The 16359-nt window shown below is 35.6% G+C and overlaps 3 protein-coding genes across 3 annotated transcripts; 2 read left to right on the forward strand and 1 right to left on the reverse strand.

Moving 5' to 3' along the window:
• Window positions 1-2801: 2801 nt before the first annotated feature.
• LOC107924639 (uncharacterized) lies at window positions 2802-6649 on the forward strand. Its single transcript, XM_016855173.2, has 2 exons — window positions 2802-3182; window positions 4615-6649. Exons 1-2 carry the CDS (start codon window positions 2978-2980, stop codon window positions 6189-6191), a joined length of 1782 nt encoding a protein of 593 aa, XP_016710662.2. The 5' UTR covers window positions 2802-2977; the 3' UTR covers window positions 6192-6649.
• Window positions 6650-9292: 2643 nt separating this feature from the next.
• Window positions 9293-12842, forward strand: LOC107923990 (auxin-responsive protein IAA11). Its single transcript, XM_016854229.2, has 5 exons — window positions 9293-10115; window positions 10994-11313; window positions 11543-11678; window positions 12349-12410; window positions 12507-12842. The coding sequence occupies exons 1-5, from the start codon at window positions 9763-9765 to the stop codon at window positions 12554-12556; spliced, it is 921 nt and encodes a 306-aa protein (XP_016709718.2). The 5' UTR covers window positions 9293-9762; the 3' UTR covers window positions 12557-12842.
• Window positions 12843-13556: 714 nt separating this feature from the next.
• LOC107923988 (xyloglucan galactosyltransferase MUR3) lies at window positions 13557-16131 on the reverse strand. The gene has a single exon (XM_016854228.2). The coding sequence runs from the start codon at window positions 15586-15588 to the stop codon at window positions 13861-13863; it is 1728 nt and encodes a 575-aa protein (XP_016709717.2). The 5' UTR covers window positions 15589-16131; the 3' UTR covers window positions 13557-13860.
• Window positions 16132-16359: the final 228 nt, after the last annotated feature.

The raw sequence follows: 16359 nt of genomic DNA on the forward strand, positions 1-16359 counted from the left end.
GGGACTCATGTAGTTTAACCTTATTTTTCTCCTCTCAACATTCTTTTCTCAATTCTCAACTGTCAACCTCATCTATCATATCTTTAAACCATTTTCTTCATGTTCTTAACATTATGAATAAAAAAGAATATTATATTTATTATTGTTGTAACGATTAAGTTACACAAGCTGATATGATAGATTATGGTCAATGGCTGATTGCTTGTGTTGTGTGCTTTGTCCTCTTTGGATTTTGTGTCCCGTGATCTCTAAAGAAGCCTATTTATAACTTATAAGAGAATGGAGGTTCAGAGTGAGTCTCATGTATCATGATTGTATATATACTAGAGTCCAATTTAGATTCAAGTTAGGGTATGACATGAATGTATCTCAATGTGGGGTTGATGAGCTTGAGTTGGAAACATTTAAGGAGATTGGATATGATGTGATGACTATCTTTAATGGCTTTGTGGTGATGCTTTTTGTGGTGTTGCTCTTTCCGTGGCACGAGGTGCCCAAGTGTTCAGTATAACAGTTATCCCTTTCAGTCAAAGAGAAGTTTATAAAGCTAGCTCCTTTGAGTTCATAATTTGGGACAATGGGGTGTCATTTTTTCAGTCAAAGGTGAAACATCTGTTGTTTAGACTAGTCATGATGGGATTAATTATCACTTTGCAGCTGTTTGGAGATACAAAATGACATCTTTAAAGAATATGACTGTTAGCTTTTGATATGGTGTCTCTTCATTACCCAACTTCACTTCGCTTGCAAACGCTTTTTCCTTCATTTTGTTGCTGTTTCAAAACTTAAATCCTTTTATTATAAAGAAGGCCCTTAGATGTTTCGAGGATTTTACTTTACAATTTTTGAGCAATCATTTCTTCATATTCCATGAGTTTCTTGCCTTTTGGTGATTTTGTCATATTCTTAATAGTTTTTTGTAAGAATAAATTCTATTTTATAGGAATTATAATTCTACCAGTTTTTATTGAAATAATTACTTTTTCATTAAAAATAATAAACTATTTTTGGTTCTGTGTTTGGTTCATGATTGTTCGAGTCCACACTCAAAGTAATTCGTGGTACGAGAATAGTGAAGAAGGTTGTTCGGTTGAAAGTTGAGAACTTCTACAATATGTTTCACTCAAAGCACAAACCGACTCGATTTTCAAAATTTTAATTTTTCACTATGATAGAAAACTGATTTTTAAACAAAAAATTTCCAACATTTATAAGTTTATGATATTCCAAATTCCACTTATTAGCTTACTGAATTGACATATTTAATTCCACTTATTTAAGATTATTCTCATTTAATAAAATATGATTATTAAATTTCTTGACATGAAATTTAATCACTTTATTCAAATAATATTTTAATTAAGATCATTTTTATTTAATAAGTTTGTTTATATAAAATAGCTATAATTTTAGTTAAAAATTCATACCATATGTTGTTATAGAGAATTAATTTAAAAAATAACGTATTTCATAACTACGAATGATGCTATTATAGACTGTTAAAATAAAACATAAAAAATTTATTCTTCTATCAATTTACCTGCTATAGCGTAATGTTATTAAAGTGAGTGTCTGACTGTCTGTAATAGTGAAGACTGATTTTCCTAGAGTTTGATATGGTGCAAGACATTTCAAGGGAACCAAGGAACTTAGATGGGCTTCATAAGGTTGCTTGCGTGAGAGGTTGGAGCGTTATTGGCTTGATGTTTATAAAAATGGCTCAACCATTAAGACAGTCATCTTGAACTTATCATTGGGGTGCATGGATTCTGGATGATAATTTTGCACCATCACAAGCATACTACAATTGGTATACGATCTATGGTATACCGTATCTTATTCAGCAAGGATAACATTTTTAGTTTACGCAATGATGCATACAATGGAGTCATCGATAGAAACATCACTGAATACGTGCCCAACCTGGCGTACTTGCCTAACTCGCATACGAAGCAGGTCTGTCATGGTAGTTTGACAATGAGCCCGGTATTTCAAACCCAACTCCTTCCATGTTAGGACGCTTATGGCGGATATTTCAAGTACTTAGCCCGAATTTACATAGATGTTGATGAGCTTAGAGACCCATACACATTTATCCCATCCATGCATTACATAACTAATCACCAATCGACCCCTCAAGTAGGGAGTTTGTTTTTATTCTATCGACTTTCTGTATATAAAAAAGGTCTTGAGCTAGCTGCCTTAAGATGAAGATTGAGATAATGTTAAGGTATGATTCATTTCCCACCAGGAAGGAAATACCATTGAACTCGCTGGTTTTAGAATCGGTCGACTGAGAACTATTAGAGATATTAGTCTAGAATAAAGAGTTGGACCAGCTACTTGCAAACTAATTGAACTGAGCTAAAAAAAATTGGTTGAGCTAATTTTTTTTATTTTTTATTTTTAATAATTTATTTAATTGAACGAGATAAACTAATTAGATTGAAAATTGATAATCTGACCAATGCAATCACTTATGTGGTTCTGAAAACTTTGATTAAATTATGAAACATACCGCTATTGATAAGATAAGGATTAAGTTTTGATGAAAAAAATTCATGTAATCCTTGACTCCTATGGTATCAAAATTGTTTAATATAAAAAAAATAGCATCCATTTATTTTGGAATTTAAAAAATAATATTTTTATTTTTTTATATAATTCTAAAATTACTTATAATTCCTCTACAATCAAAATGATAACATGTTTTAGCATTCGAAACCAATTTAATTAAAATAAAAACTTATTAAGATTAAAGTTATTTATATATATTTTATTGAGGAAAATGAGAAGGAAAAGAAGAGAAAAACAAAGAATCCAAGTGGCGTTAGAGAGGTGGAAACGTGAAGACTTGAAAGAGAAGCAACATGACACCGACAGTGGTCCAAGATATAATTAATGGACAAGAAAATGATTGCATTGCGTGGAATAAAGAAGGCGACCCGCGAATTTTGACAGTTCGGGAATAATTTAAATGATGCCAACTATTTTGGAGATCATCGTCGTCGTCGTCATCATCATCATCATCACCAAAAGTTTCCGTCTGCAGAGCTTGTTGTTGAGATCAAAACAGGAAATGTTTGGGTGCCAACGTTTCTACAGGAAAAGGACGGATCAATTGGCGCCTTCCGAGCCTCAAACCTTCTCGCTTCGAGCCCCGCTTCCTCCATGGCCTCAAGGTACTGCATTTTAACTTGAAAGCTAAAAAGAATAAAAAAAAATTGCGTTTTTATAATTTGGGGTTTCTTCGTTTCGTGTGTTTCGCTAATGGGTTTGCTTTCTTTTTGGTTCATTGTTTTTCTGGGCTCAAGTTCATCTTATTAGTAGGCTGCATTTTTAGAATTTTTTCCCTCCTTTTATTTTCTGACTGATCTGATGTATACTTTTTATCAGTGTATGAATATATTGGTGAAGTTGTCAATTTATGTGAGAAGACGGCTTTATTGATCATTAGGGAACTGCAAAGGCGGGTTAATGTTTCCTCTTATAGAATGAATTGAAAAATTCAGCTTGTTCCTAGGAATTTGGTTTTTATTGTGGCATTCAGTTCTAATTTTTGTTATTGTTTAATACTTGAATAATTTGATATATTTAAAAGACAGCAGGAGCAACTCTGCTGTTGTAAGTAAAAGGAGTAGCAAATGTAGAAGCAGAAACCAGAAAAAAAGAACAAGATCAAAATCAGAGAAACTTCTCAAATAAAAAGGAGGATTAGCACGCTAAGACATCTTCATTTATGATGTAGCTATACCAAAGGAGTTCATTTATAGGCTGATTTGCTACATTTGAAAAGGAAATTGAATGAGAGACTGCTGAATCTAAATGAGAAGTCTTGCCATCAAGGCATGTGTTCTGATGCTTCTCCTGTTCTCCTTTTAGATGGTATATAAGTTTTGATACACCACAAATCTTCAGAACCATGCTTTTGCAGATCATCCTTTTGAAATAATTTTACCCCTTCAACTCTGCAACTAGTCTTTGTATATAAGAGGCTTCTGAACTGTACAACCTTTGAGCAAGGATAGGACTTCCAGTTGTTTTGGTTGAATATTAGCAACTTTAATTTCTAGGACTGTTTATTATTTTGTTTACTTGTTTTTAACTGTTGCTTGTATTGTCTTTTTTTTGTTAATTTTATTAGTCTAAGCTTGACTGGATTGTGTCTGTTTATGAAATATTATTGACCTTTTCCAATCCTGATTCATGGTCGTCTTCTTTTTAATGATTACTTTTCATTCTGTGATTGTTTCTCCACTGACTTATCTTTAAAAGTTGCTTATCAATTTAAACAAAAAGGTTACAGTTACACCAATTTCTTTTTCCACAGCAACTTGCGCACTTTCCTATAATTTTCATCAGAATATCTTTGTTTCACCATTGTTGACTGGAATCTCTTTCTATCAGCATGTTAGATATATTTTTGTAGGGTCTGGTTTTGAAACTTCGTTGTTGATGTGGTCTTCCACATTGTCCAGAGTAGAGGCCAATAAAATAAAACGTGTGATGACTTTTTCTATTCAAGCCAGAAGTTCAATTGGTGTGATGTAGTTTGGTTAGCCTTTTTAATTTGACTTATCATGTAATGTCTTAATTGCCTGTCTCAATTTTCAGGTCAAGGATTTGCTTTGGGAAAAATAAATCTTGGAGAACTTGAAGCTGTTAAAGTATCAAGATTTAAGTTCATCTGGAGCAGCAATACACAGGATGAGAAAAAAGGTGTTACATTTTATAAACCAATTGGAATACCTGATGGATTTTATAGCCTTGGCTATTATTGTCAATCTAATGACCAGCCTTTTAGAGGTTTTGTTCTTGTTGCTCGTGAAATTCCTTCCAAATCAGAATCCACGCATATCTCCACCGGTATAGCCTCACCAGCCCTTAGAGAGCCTGTTGATTATACATTAGTTTGGAGTTCCAATGATGGGAGTGAGGAAAGACTTCAAGGCTGTGGTTTCTTCTGGTTGCCTCAGCCTCCTGAGGGTTATAAGTCCATCGGTTATTTGGTCACTTGCTCTCCTAAGAAGCCCAAATTAGATAAAGTGAGATGTGTTCGAGCTGACCTGACGGAACGATGTGAAAATTATCAAGTTATACTTGATGTTGGTACTAGATTTTCAGAGTTTCCGTTTCAGGTTTGGAGCACAAGACCATCTCATCGAGGGATGCTGGGGAGAGGTGTTTCTGTCTGGACTTTTTCTTGCAATAGCTGTTGGGTTCCTGGACAAGAACTGCCTATAGCATGCTTGAAGAATTTAGATCCTACGCTACATGCAATGCCAAACTGTGATCAGATTCATGCACTAATAAACCACTACGGACCTACTGTCTTCTTCCATCCTGATGAGATCTACATGCCTTCTTCTGTTTCATGGTTTTTCGAGAATGGAGCACTTCTGTTCAGAAAGGGTGACTCGGTAGGCCAGTCAATTGATGTTGATGGGTCAAATCTACCGAGTGGTGGAAGAAACGATGGCGAATTTTGGATAGACTTGCCTAGTGGTGATAGGAAAAATAGTGTTAAATCAGGAAATTTAGGAAGTGCTAAACTTTACGTACATGTGAAGCCAGCTCTTGGTGGGACTTTCACTGATATTGCTATGTGGATTTTCTGCCCCTTTAATGGGCCTGCAACTCTTAAGGTTGGTGTTATGAATTATTCACTTAGCAAAATTGGTCAGCATGTGGGTGATTGGGAGCATTTTACTCTCCGTATCTGCAACTTTACTGGAGAGCTCTGGAGCATATACTTTTCTCAGCACAGTGGTGGTGTATGGGTTAATGCTTATGATTTGGAGTACATACAAGGAAATAAAGCTATTGTTTACTCATCAAAAAACGGACATGCAACCTTTCCTCACCCAGGGACTTATATGCAGGGTTCTGGAAAACTAGGACTTGGGATTAGAAACGATGTTGCTCGTAGTAATTTCTTTGTAGATTCAAGTACTTGTTACGAACTTGTAGCAGCTGAGTATCTTGGAGATGGAGTTGTTTCTGAGCCAGGTTGGTTGCAGTTTATGAGAAAATGGGGTCCAACTATTGTCTATGATATTAGTATTTTGCCTTTGGTGCTTCGGTATTCCATGGCAAACATTTTCATCAAGCTTCCAGTTGAGCTCTATGGAGAGGAAGGCCCTACTGGGCCTAAGGAGAAGAACAATTGGGTAGGCGATGAAAGAGGCTAGTTTTCCGGTGGCCTCCGATCTCAATCAACTCTTGTTGTTACCTATCTGTTGCTGTTGTGTTCATCATAAGTTCATAGCAGGTACTGTAATTTTGATTTTGTATATCTTTCATTCTTGTACAAATATTGGACTGTAGGGCTTCTTTCGAAATGCTGGTAAGTAAATTAGTCGGACACGGGTAGAAGTATGGGTTACGGATATGTCTAGTTTTTCTTTTCTTTAACCTCTTCCTATATTTAGAGGTTCCTTCTAAGGTCATAACTCGATATGTATGAAGCACGTGTAGTTTAAGAAAAGAACGGAGAGCGAAATCAACATAGACTAGAATTGAGATTGCAAGGGTTGCTGCAGATTTCCTTGTTTGAGCAAATGATGAAGATGGTGTTTATATCATATACAAAAATAGATAAATGTATTGATTAATTCTACAATTGGAACTGTTTTCGTGTTTTCTTTTTCACATGTTTTACTCGTGAATATTTGTTTATTTTATGCATCATGAATTCAACTCTCTTTGAATAAATCATCTCTTTTCTTCTATTTAAAGTTTTGATAGGTATCAATTAAAGACTATTTCAATATATATATATAATGGTGTCAAAAGAACAGTGTAAAGAATGTGCGATGTTTTTTTAACATTTATATTTTTATAAGTAAGTTTTTAAAAGTTGGTTGAAATCAATTGCTTGCATACTGTGCATATATTATAAATGATCAGTTTGTTCTTTGATCTAAATTATTAGGATTAACTTGTTCATTTTTAAATAAAATAGATAAATGTAATTTGATTCTTAATACATGTTTTTTTCGATTTTTACATATTTTCAATTATATACATAGTAGTATTTATAACACATCAATTCAATAAAACAAGCAAAGAAAAATCAAATTACAAAATAAATATATATTAATAGGATGTGGTTCTTAAAAATAAATTATGTATTTTTATTAAGATTTGAAAAAAAGAAAAGATTTTTCATGAATTATTAACCATATAATTTGAAGATGGAAATATGTGAACACAAATTAATCATCATTTATTATCACCTTGAAAAGTTAAAACACAAAACAAACATCATTTCATTTTCATAAAAATGACAGGAAAAGTGGCTTCATCAACACGATTCCACACCAAACTATGATGGTTACAAATATCAACCCCCCTCGAGGAGATCTAGAATGCAGGTGTCGCAATCACAAAAGGTGATCAACCACGTGTCCGGCAACGAGAAGGACGGGCGCTAAAACATATAATCATAGTTTTGCTGTAACTAATCGCGTCTTAGCTGGGACCCATCCACATAAACAAAAATAAAGGGAAGCGTGGACAATGTCTCCAGATCCCAAGACAGGACCGTCTGAAAAGGTCAATACCAGACAAAAGCTATCACTCCATCCCCTCAAAATTTAAACAGCAGAAGGACAAACCTGTTTTTTTCTTGACTGATTGATGGTTGATGCCCGTTAATTAATATCATTTTATTTCTTTATTAAAAGAAAATAGAATCATATTTGTGCTTATGTTTTATATTAAATTAAAATTTCTGTTATATTTTTAAAATATACCTTTCCATTTTTCAAGTCTCCAAGTCTTTCATTCAAAAATCGTGTGCTTTGGGGATTTTGCTTAGAGTTGGATGTTTATACTTCAAATGAGGGGTGGGTCCATTTGCCACGTGTCGAACCTTCTGGTTCTGGGGCCCACCCTTGTCGTTTGCATCTAAGAAAATGTCCAGGCCTGGGCCGTATTCTCCAAACATATCTTGGAATTCTTCCTATTAATATACAAATATGTTATTTTTTTAATTAATATATTATTTTATATTCTAATTTGGTATTAAGTTTGATTGTGTAGTATTGAGACTAAGCAATCAGGGGTGAAGTCAAAAATCATTTTAAGAGCCGAATTAAATTGTAATTTTTATGATAATAAAAATATTATTTCATCATTTTAATAGCTTATATCTTTATAACTTTTAAAGAATTAAATTACATTTTTATCATTTTAGGGAACCCAAAGTGCAATTTTACCTTTATTAACTTAAAATTTTAAAAATTTTAAATGGCCTAAATGAAAAATTTTCCATTTTAGAGGGTTAAGACCCCTGCCAGCCCATCTAGTATGCCTCTGCAAGCAACATCATATAGTCTAATCAATTTTCAACACATAGATACTTAATCGGGAAACAAATTCTGATACCAAATTGAATATGTAAGTGAAATTAAGTGTTTAATCAATATAAAAACCTCAAATTATTAATTTTAAAAAAAGTTAGACACCAAATTATATATTGAAATTAAATTTAAGTACCAAATTAACACAAAAATTCAGATACCCAACTAAATATTGAAATAAAATCAAATATCAAATAATAAATAAACTCTTAATTTAAAATTTATTTTCTACACCTTACCTTCACTTATGAGGTATAAAATATTTAATCGAAATAATAATTCATAAAATATTGGATGAATTAAGCTGAGGTTAAATGACTGCCAATTTCGGATAATTGAATCGAATAATCCATCCTTGAAGCTGTAGGGTAATTTAATAGAAATATTCACTCTCTAAAGATTGTCTGCCAATTTTGGTTGAAATTGTGGCCGGTTGGAGAATCGACGATGTTTAGTTTATATTTTACGTACCCATTTTTCGCTAAGCAAATTAGTTTACCATTCTTTTAAAACTTTCCTAAAATAAAATTACAACACTCGGATTTAATTAAAAATAATGGAAAACGGATAATAAAAATTTAATCACTTCATTTTCTGGCATTTTGCTAATATTCATCCAAAACAATTATTATATTTTGTCCCTCTACTTAATAAATGAGTAAATTAGTCCTTGTATATTAGATAAAAAAGTAAATTAGTTCTTTTTATTAAAAATTTCATCAAATTCTACGGTTAAAAATGAGTTCATGTATCTTAACATAAGTTACATGTGTACTTTACATGTCATTATCTGATTATTTTGTATCAGTTTTTAACAATATAAAATGATGAATAAATAAAGTATAAAAAAATTAGTATATAGGAAAATCATAAAAGTAACTTAAACTGGATTATCACTCTCAATATCTTAAATCTATTATTATAGACATGGACAAACACAGGGAGATAAACTAATAGCATCTAATTAGAAACAAAGCAAAAGGGAAGAAATCAAATCAAAGTGTGCTATCTTTTAAAGGAAAGAAGGTTTAGATTAGGAAAAAAAAGAAAGAAAAATATTAATGGAAATGGAGGCGCATATATGCAGACAAGGTAGGGGCCCTCAACGCAATGACAACAAACAACAGCGCCACCACCACCGTATCCAACACCTTCCCAACTTGACATTTTCTTGATTTTCCAGGTTTCCCTATACCCACCAAATTGTACCTTGACAACTCTTTCTATATCCCCCTCAATCCCATCTTTGTTCCCTTCCCCTCTTTGCTTTCTACTTTTCTCTATAAAGTTACAAACTTTACTTCTAATTTATCTCTCTATCTTGTCTCCTAACTCCTGCCCTTTAAAAAGTTTGAAACTTTGGTTTAAGAACCAGGAAATTCAGTTTTCTTTTTCAATGCAAGGAGGTGTTGGTGATGGTGGTTCAGAAAGTGGGTCAGTGTCCACTGTGTCAAGGGAGGAAAACATGGTGGTGTCCTCGGAGGATTCTTCATGCCCTGATCAGTCTGAGTTGGAGTTGGGTCTTGGGTTGAGCCTTGGTGGTGGTGGTGGTGGTTTTAAGATGCATCATGTTTCAAAGGGTGGTCAATTTGCTAGGATTTTGACTGCTAAGGATCTCCCTTCTCTGGTTTTTTCTGCTGCTTCTCCATCTTCTTCTTCTTCTTCATCATCATCTTCTTTAAGTAGAGCTGATGTCACAGCTAAGATCAAGAGGACTGCTGATTCCATGGCTGCTGCTAATGGCTTTAGGTATGGTCTAATTTCAGGATTCAATTACTTTATTAGGCCCTGCCATGGATTTTATATCCTGAATACGGTTATCTTCTTGGTATATTTCCTGAATTGATATGCTTTCCTAAATTCTGTGGTGACACTTAGTTACCTTTGTAAGGTATGTGTCTCATCAATTACAGAACTTTAGTACTATAAATACAAGATCAGGAGAAAGCTAGAAAACATCCAAATAGAGAAGTTTAGGTTAATCTAGATTTTGTATGATCTGGGATGTTTTCACTCTATTTTAAGACGAGTCATTTTGGGGGTCATACAAAATTGTTAGGTTGTTCAGGTTTGTGTATGAATTTGGGGTACTTCCACTTTCCTTAAGATGGGTCATTTTGGAAGGGCAAACAAACTATTTAGTGAATCTGCTTATCTTCAAGATATAAATGATGATAGATCACAATTCTGATTTGAATACATGTTCCACTTTGTCGGTGATACGATCTTTTGATCAGATGATTGGTTATTATCTCTCTCAGCTCATCTTTCTGCTAACAAGGTAAAGCAGAAAACTGTTGATTGCCCCAATATTATGTAATTGAATCACCAAGTCTTAAGAGCAAACCAACTCCCAGCAAGTCGAGGGGAAGTTTTTCGGTACACCACTTTATATACAAAACTGCATGTTTGGTAGCCATCAAGACCAGTTTTAAAGTGTACATTTATTCTTTTATAGTAACCTTTTTGGTACTTCATGAGTAGCTGAAAGCCTTTTTTTTTTTTCATGTTAACATACTATTGAGTCGTGGTGGTCAGGTGTTAATTACTTATTGGCAGCTTTTGAACATTATGTTAGCTGATATTTCCCCTTTTAACATGTCTTATTTTCCTTGAATTTGAAACAGTCAACTTGTGGGGTGGCCTCCTGTCCAAACTCATAGAATAAATAGCATGGGTAACCAAGCAAAAGAACTTCCCACTGAAGGGTTTAACTCAAAAATGGAGAACCCTAAAAATGAGACCTCTATGGTTGAGAAGAGTACCATCGGCAGCTACCAGAACAATGGTAACGCTAAGCTCAGAAAATCTCTTTTCGTGAAGGTGAATATGGATGGGATTCCAATTGGAAGGAAGGTTGATTTGAATGCCCATGGATCCTATGAGAAGTTGGCTAAAACTCTAGAAGATATGTTTCTCGAAACGTCCCCAAGTGTTAGTCAAGTAGGTGAGGTTTCCTCATTTTGTTTTCTTTTGACTTTCAAAAGACGACTTAACTAGTAAGTGCCTATTTAAGTACTGTCTGCAGGATGCTGTACGCTATATGATGAGCACTTCTTAACTGATAACTAGAATTTTAAACAAAATGATTCTGCATTCTTAAGATATTCTGTTAGATGGTCATTGAAGCATGCTGCATGTTTCTCTTTTATGAATGTTACAATTTCTGTGATTAGGATCAAGGGCGCTGGAGCATGGTACGACAAATAAACTAACAAGACCTCCGAAACTGCTGGATGTATCTTCTGACTTTGCACTTACTTACAAGGACAAAGAGGGTGACTGGATGCTTGTTGGAGATGTTCCTTGGGAGTATGTATATTTTCAATTGTCACTCACTTTACATATTACTTTTACCATGGCCTCACCCGCTTGACATTTTTTAAAGGCTTATATCATGATTTGGCACATGAATTATATCATTTTTCTCACTTTGGTACCCAAATAATTTTTGTTCCATTTTGGTACTTGAACTATCATTTTCATTTCATTTTACTCCGAAAAATACCGGTACCCAATGAGAACGGGCCCCATGTCACGTTGTTATTGGTAATTTTTTCTGTTGGGGGTAAACTAAGATGAAAATGAGTTTAGGTACCAAAGTGGGAGGGTTTCCTGAAGTCGATGGTCATCTTGTCAAGCTTGTGAGGGAGGCTTCGGTTAGGGACACCATAGTATGTTACTATGTATGAACACCTCGATGTGCGGGTTTATGTCTTTTTTAAGTATAAAGGGGCTTAATTAGAGAGCTTCATGACAATAAAGTGAACACCTTGAAGAGGTTAAAAAGCCTATAATACATGGATTCCTTGGCCCTTAATTTCGAGTTCAGATAACATCAGTTAAAGCTAAATTTATTTGCAGATAGTAAAAAAGTCGATTTAGAGATGCGTATGGAAAAAAAAAGTAGATATAGAGATGCATATGGATCAAAGTTTACCACTTATCTTAATACATATGAATCTTCTCTGGTTCGACTCAGGCTGTTCGTTAGTTCCGTGAAGAGGCTTAGAATCATGAGGACATCAGAGGCAACCGGATTGGGTACGTAGATTCATAATTCATAATCTCTCATCTTAATATGTTTACGTTGCTTCTCCATTCATAGCTAAGGTTTACTCCACAATTCATAATTTGCAGCTCCAATGTTACAAGGAAGGAACCAGAGGCAAAGAAGCAAGCCCAACTAGAACACTATTCTCTCAAAGCCGACCATAACACGAATAAGACATGCTATCCAAAGCAGAAAAGAAATACAACATAGTTAAAAGCATTTTGACTTGAGCAAAGTTTGAACCTTTGCAGCTTTCTGTTTGTTTGTATTATTTGATTACATGTTAGGAATAGTCAACATAGGTTTTCAAAGTCTTTAGTTTTTCAATGTAATATATATCTCGAAAACAACAATTCAAACATAAAGGTTGTTCCACTTCCATATAGGGTAAGATCATACGAGTGTTTTTTCCATCCATAAAATCAATTTTCAATTTAAAAAAAAAAAATTCTTGTTCATACAAAAGATTGATGTTTTGCTTTTAGATTCGGAAAGCAAAAGATACGGTAGCAAACGTGGCAACCAAAACACGGTTGTCCAATTCAAATGAAGCAATGGGGAGGTTCAGCCGTGATGGTGTCAGCTTTGGACATCGACATTTGAATCAAAAGTTTTAAACCCAGATTTATGATCATTTTCTTTCCAAATCTTTCGGTGGGAAAGTTCCAAGTGAAAGCATCAAGCCTGTAAATCCATCCCATCTGTGGATTTGCTGGCTCCAGTTATTTTTGTTCATCTAAATACTAAAGCCATCATCCAGCTCACACCCAGATGCATTTTTGTTCTTTTGTCCTGGTCAATGTAACCCAAGAACCAATAAATGTAAATACAGGCATGTGAAAAACAACAAATCATGTTTGCCTTCACCAACAGCACAACTGATATAGTCATTCGATGAATGACTCCTGAGGCAATGCAGATGTTCTATAGTGGAACTTTATGCTCAAAAAACTACTGTATTTGGGAACAAAATGGAAGTTGTCCCCCATTTTACTTGACGTAACTGATTAAAAGTTAAGAAATGCTATAAGATTATGATAATTAACAGACATGGCAAAAGGAATATAGTAAAATGGTACAATGGAATCACAAAAGCTGATTACCAAACCCCCAGAGAGACTGAAGCAAAAAAAAAAAAAAAAAACAGTAATTAGTTATTATTTTTTGTACGAATTTGTATGACAAGCACAAAACATTTCAAAGAATCAATAAGCAAAAATACGTGAGCTCAAAAGGAGAAAACTATATAAGAACTATGTTTGGAGCAGGGATTATGTATATATGTTTTTGTTTAAAACAAGGCTAAGAGAGCCTGATACGCCTGGTGGCAAACATCTATAGTTGATGCACATCAAGGCACTTACAAGGAACTCTTGTTTTGCCACTGGGAGACTGCAAAGCTTTAGATCAACTTATATATGCTGCTTCACCAAGTTCCATTTATGATTGATCTCTCTGCTCGTTCTTCCAAGAATTTTTCGCAGCTTCGGCAGATTGATCTCTCTGCTCGTCCTTTGGTTTTGAGAAGAAAGGATCCCATTCGTGAGCTCCGACCTCGCGCTGTCCTTCGTCTAATAAGTCGTACTTCCAACTGTTCTCCTCCACAAAGTTATCATATTCGGTACGACCTTGGACGATGTTCCTCCTCAACTTAGTGACTTTATTGATCACCGCATCTACAGCAACATCGAAAGCATCTCGAAGAGTCTCCAATTTAGAGCGAGGATCCGCATATATTAACCTTGGAATGAGATTAATGACTGCCTCTCTAATGATCTTCACTTGCTCAGGAGAAATTTGACTAAGCCTCTCCTCTATGCTAACATTCCGTTTACGAATATCATCCTCTGGGATGAACACTGAATATGTAGTATAATTCTTCGGAAGGTGCCAAGTGTACTGTGTGTACGCCGAGCCAGGATGGAAGAAGACAGGAATACAACCAGCCAACATTGAGTCGAAAGCAGATCTTCGTGTGTATGAATCTCCTTGAGGTTGTAAGCAGAACAGGGAGCTCTGGAACATCTGCATTATACTGCTTGGTGAATGACACTTGCTCTCCCCAAAATCACATTCCAACAATTTGCACACCTTGGACTGCCTGCATTGATCAATAATCTGCCCTCTTATCGACTTGGGGTTACCGGGACGAGGTGCACCTGCAAAAGAGAAAAGCCATTTCCGCTCCAGATTTCGCATCCGATCTTGCCATACAAAGACTTCCTCATCCTTTGCAGGATGGAAGTATGTTGGATATGGAATCCCAAAATCATTTGCATTCCAAGGGCTCGATTCGACCACCAGCATCGACATACTCCTTGCAGCAGGTAAAAACAGAAGCTTATTACCCCAGTCAGATTCCTCCTCAGTCAATCTCCTGAAATCCCATGTGATCCTCCCAGCTACCAGGAAATGATCCTTCCCTCCCATTATACCCCACTCAGGCCTCTTCATCAGCCAGTCAACCAGATCGAGCGAGGCGGCGTCCCGCCTCGAGATATTGTATCCCCAAAGGTACCTTGCAATATCAAACCCCGCATAAAAGGGCACAAATATTGCAGCTGCGATTGATGAATCATTGGTCAAGCACTCATACTGCTTCATTCGATTATTGAATATCACATCCACCGCAAACTGGTTGGTGGCGTACCACCCAGTATTCTCAAACACCCCTTCCACATTCTCGAGTGGTGGACCAAGCCCTTCATTACTTGTAAACTTACACATATTAGTCCAAAGGCTCAAACTCTTACACTCCTTAAGCATATCCTCATTGAACCTCGGAGGAAGATTGTGCACATAAATGTACCTTCCCCCGCACGGATCACTCTTGTTTTCCACCGTCCTTAAAGCTCTCATAAACGGATAAGCTACCACCTTTTCAGCCGCCGTATTCATAACGGGTTTCACCACTGGTGGTTTCTCCTTGGTCACCCGAGCAGGGATGGACTCGACATTGACGATAGGAGAGACTAGTTTGAACGGTGGCGATGGAACCGAGTCCTCAATTGTGGTGCTCCGTCCTAGAACTACGAAATGGAAATACAAAAGAAAAATCCAGAAAAAAGCTGAAAGAGAAGCTAAAAAACAGAGCCGGGTTTGTTGATTCTTAGGGGAACCTTTCTCCATTGCTTCGAAAGGAGCCAACGCCACTGGACGGCGTCTCATCAGAGTTCGATCACCACCTGATCAACAGATCCCCCGAAAAGCACCCCCCAAAAATAGCCAGCTTTCTCACTTGATATGAAAAAATTAAAAACTTTCAAAAAAACCCAAAACCCTGAATCTCAATTCGTCTGCTTAAAAAGAAAGGTACAGTAAGACCTGAGTTTCGAGCAGAGATCTCAAAACAAGAAGAAAAAAAAAGGACTAGAACTTTACAACTGAAAAAAAAAACCAAAATTCTAATAAAAAAATGGAAAAAGGAAATGAGATTTAGAGCGGATATATAGTAGAGATGGGATTATATGCAATAATGGAGGTAGCGAAAACTGAGAGATTGCCGTGATATAGTTACGGATCTTTCGGCTGAATTTTACCAACAAATTAACTGCAAATATTTCAAGAGAATTTTTTAATTCCAAGAAAAAGGACTTGCAAGTGATTTTCTTTTATTTTATTTTCTCGGAAAATAATTTGACTGAGTTCAGGAGCTGGAAATGGAGGGGGAGAAGTGAGAAAGACTATATACTTATAGAGCGCGTAGAGGGCGGCGCAAGTTAGCAGTGTGCGCCGACGGGGGCTGTATAGTGTCGGTAGCCGCTGGGATCTAGCCACGTGGGGTCACGAGATGACGTGTTCAAATTTCGAAAAATTCTAATTCCCGGAATTCCGTTTGCATGTAAGGTGAAAAAAACGTTACGGTCTCCGAGGTTAATCTAGGAAAATTGTATAACCGTAGTTTGACACGTGGGAGAAGTTAGTGGATGAATGGTGGAA

The sequence above is a fragment of the Gossypium hirsutum genome, chromosome D11 (assembly GCF_007990345.1).
Source record: "Gossypium hirsutum isolate 1008001.06 chromosome D11, Gossypium_hirsutum_v2.1, whole genome shotgun sequence".
NCBI classification, from domain to species: domain Eukaryota; kingdom Viridiplantae; phylum Streptophyta; class Magnoliopsida; order Malvales; family Malvaceae; genus Gossypium; species Gossypium hirsutum.

Bases quoted from the DNA above. Each gene is read 5' to 3' on its own strand.
- LOC107924639 (XM_016855173.2), top strand. From the start codon at position 2,978: ATGATGCCAACTATTTTGGAGATCATCGTCGTCGTCGTCATCATCATC. The intron at 3,183-4,614 runs GTACTGCATTTT...CTCAATTTTCAG, and splicing joins GCTTCCTCCATGGCCTCAAG to GTCAAGGATTTGCTTTGGGA.
- LOC107923990 (XM_016854229.2), top strand. From the start codon at position 9,763: ATGCAAGGAGGTGTTGGTGATGGTGGTTCAGAAAGTGGGTCAGTGTCC. The intron at 11,314-11,542 runs GTGAGGTTTCCT...TTCTGTGATTAG, and splicing joins CCCAAGTGTTAGTCAAGTAG to GATCAAGGGCGCTGGAGCAT. The intron at 12,411-12,506 runs GTACGTAGATTC...CATAATTTGCAG, and splicing joins ATCAGAGGCAACCGGATTGG to CTCCAATGTTACAAGGAAGG.
- LOC107923988 (XM_016854228.2), bottom strand. From the start codon at position 15,588: ATGAGACGCCGTCCAGTGGCGTTGGCTCCTTTCGAAGCAATGGAGAAA.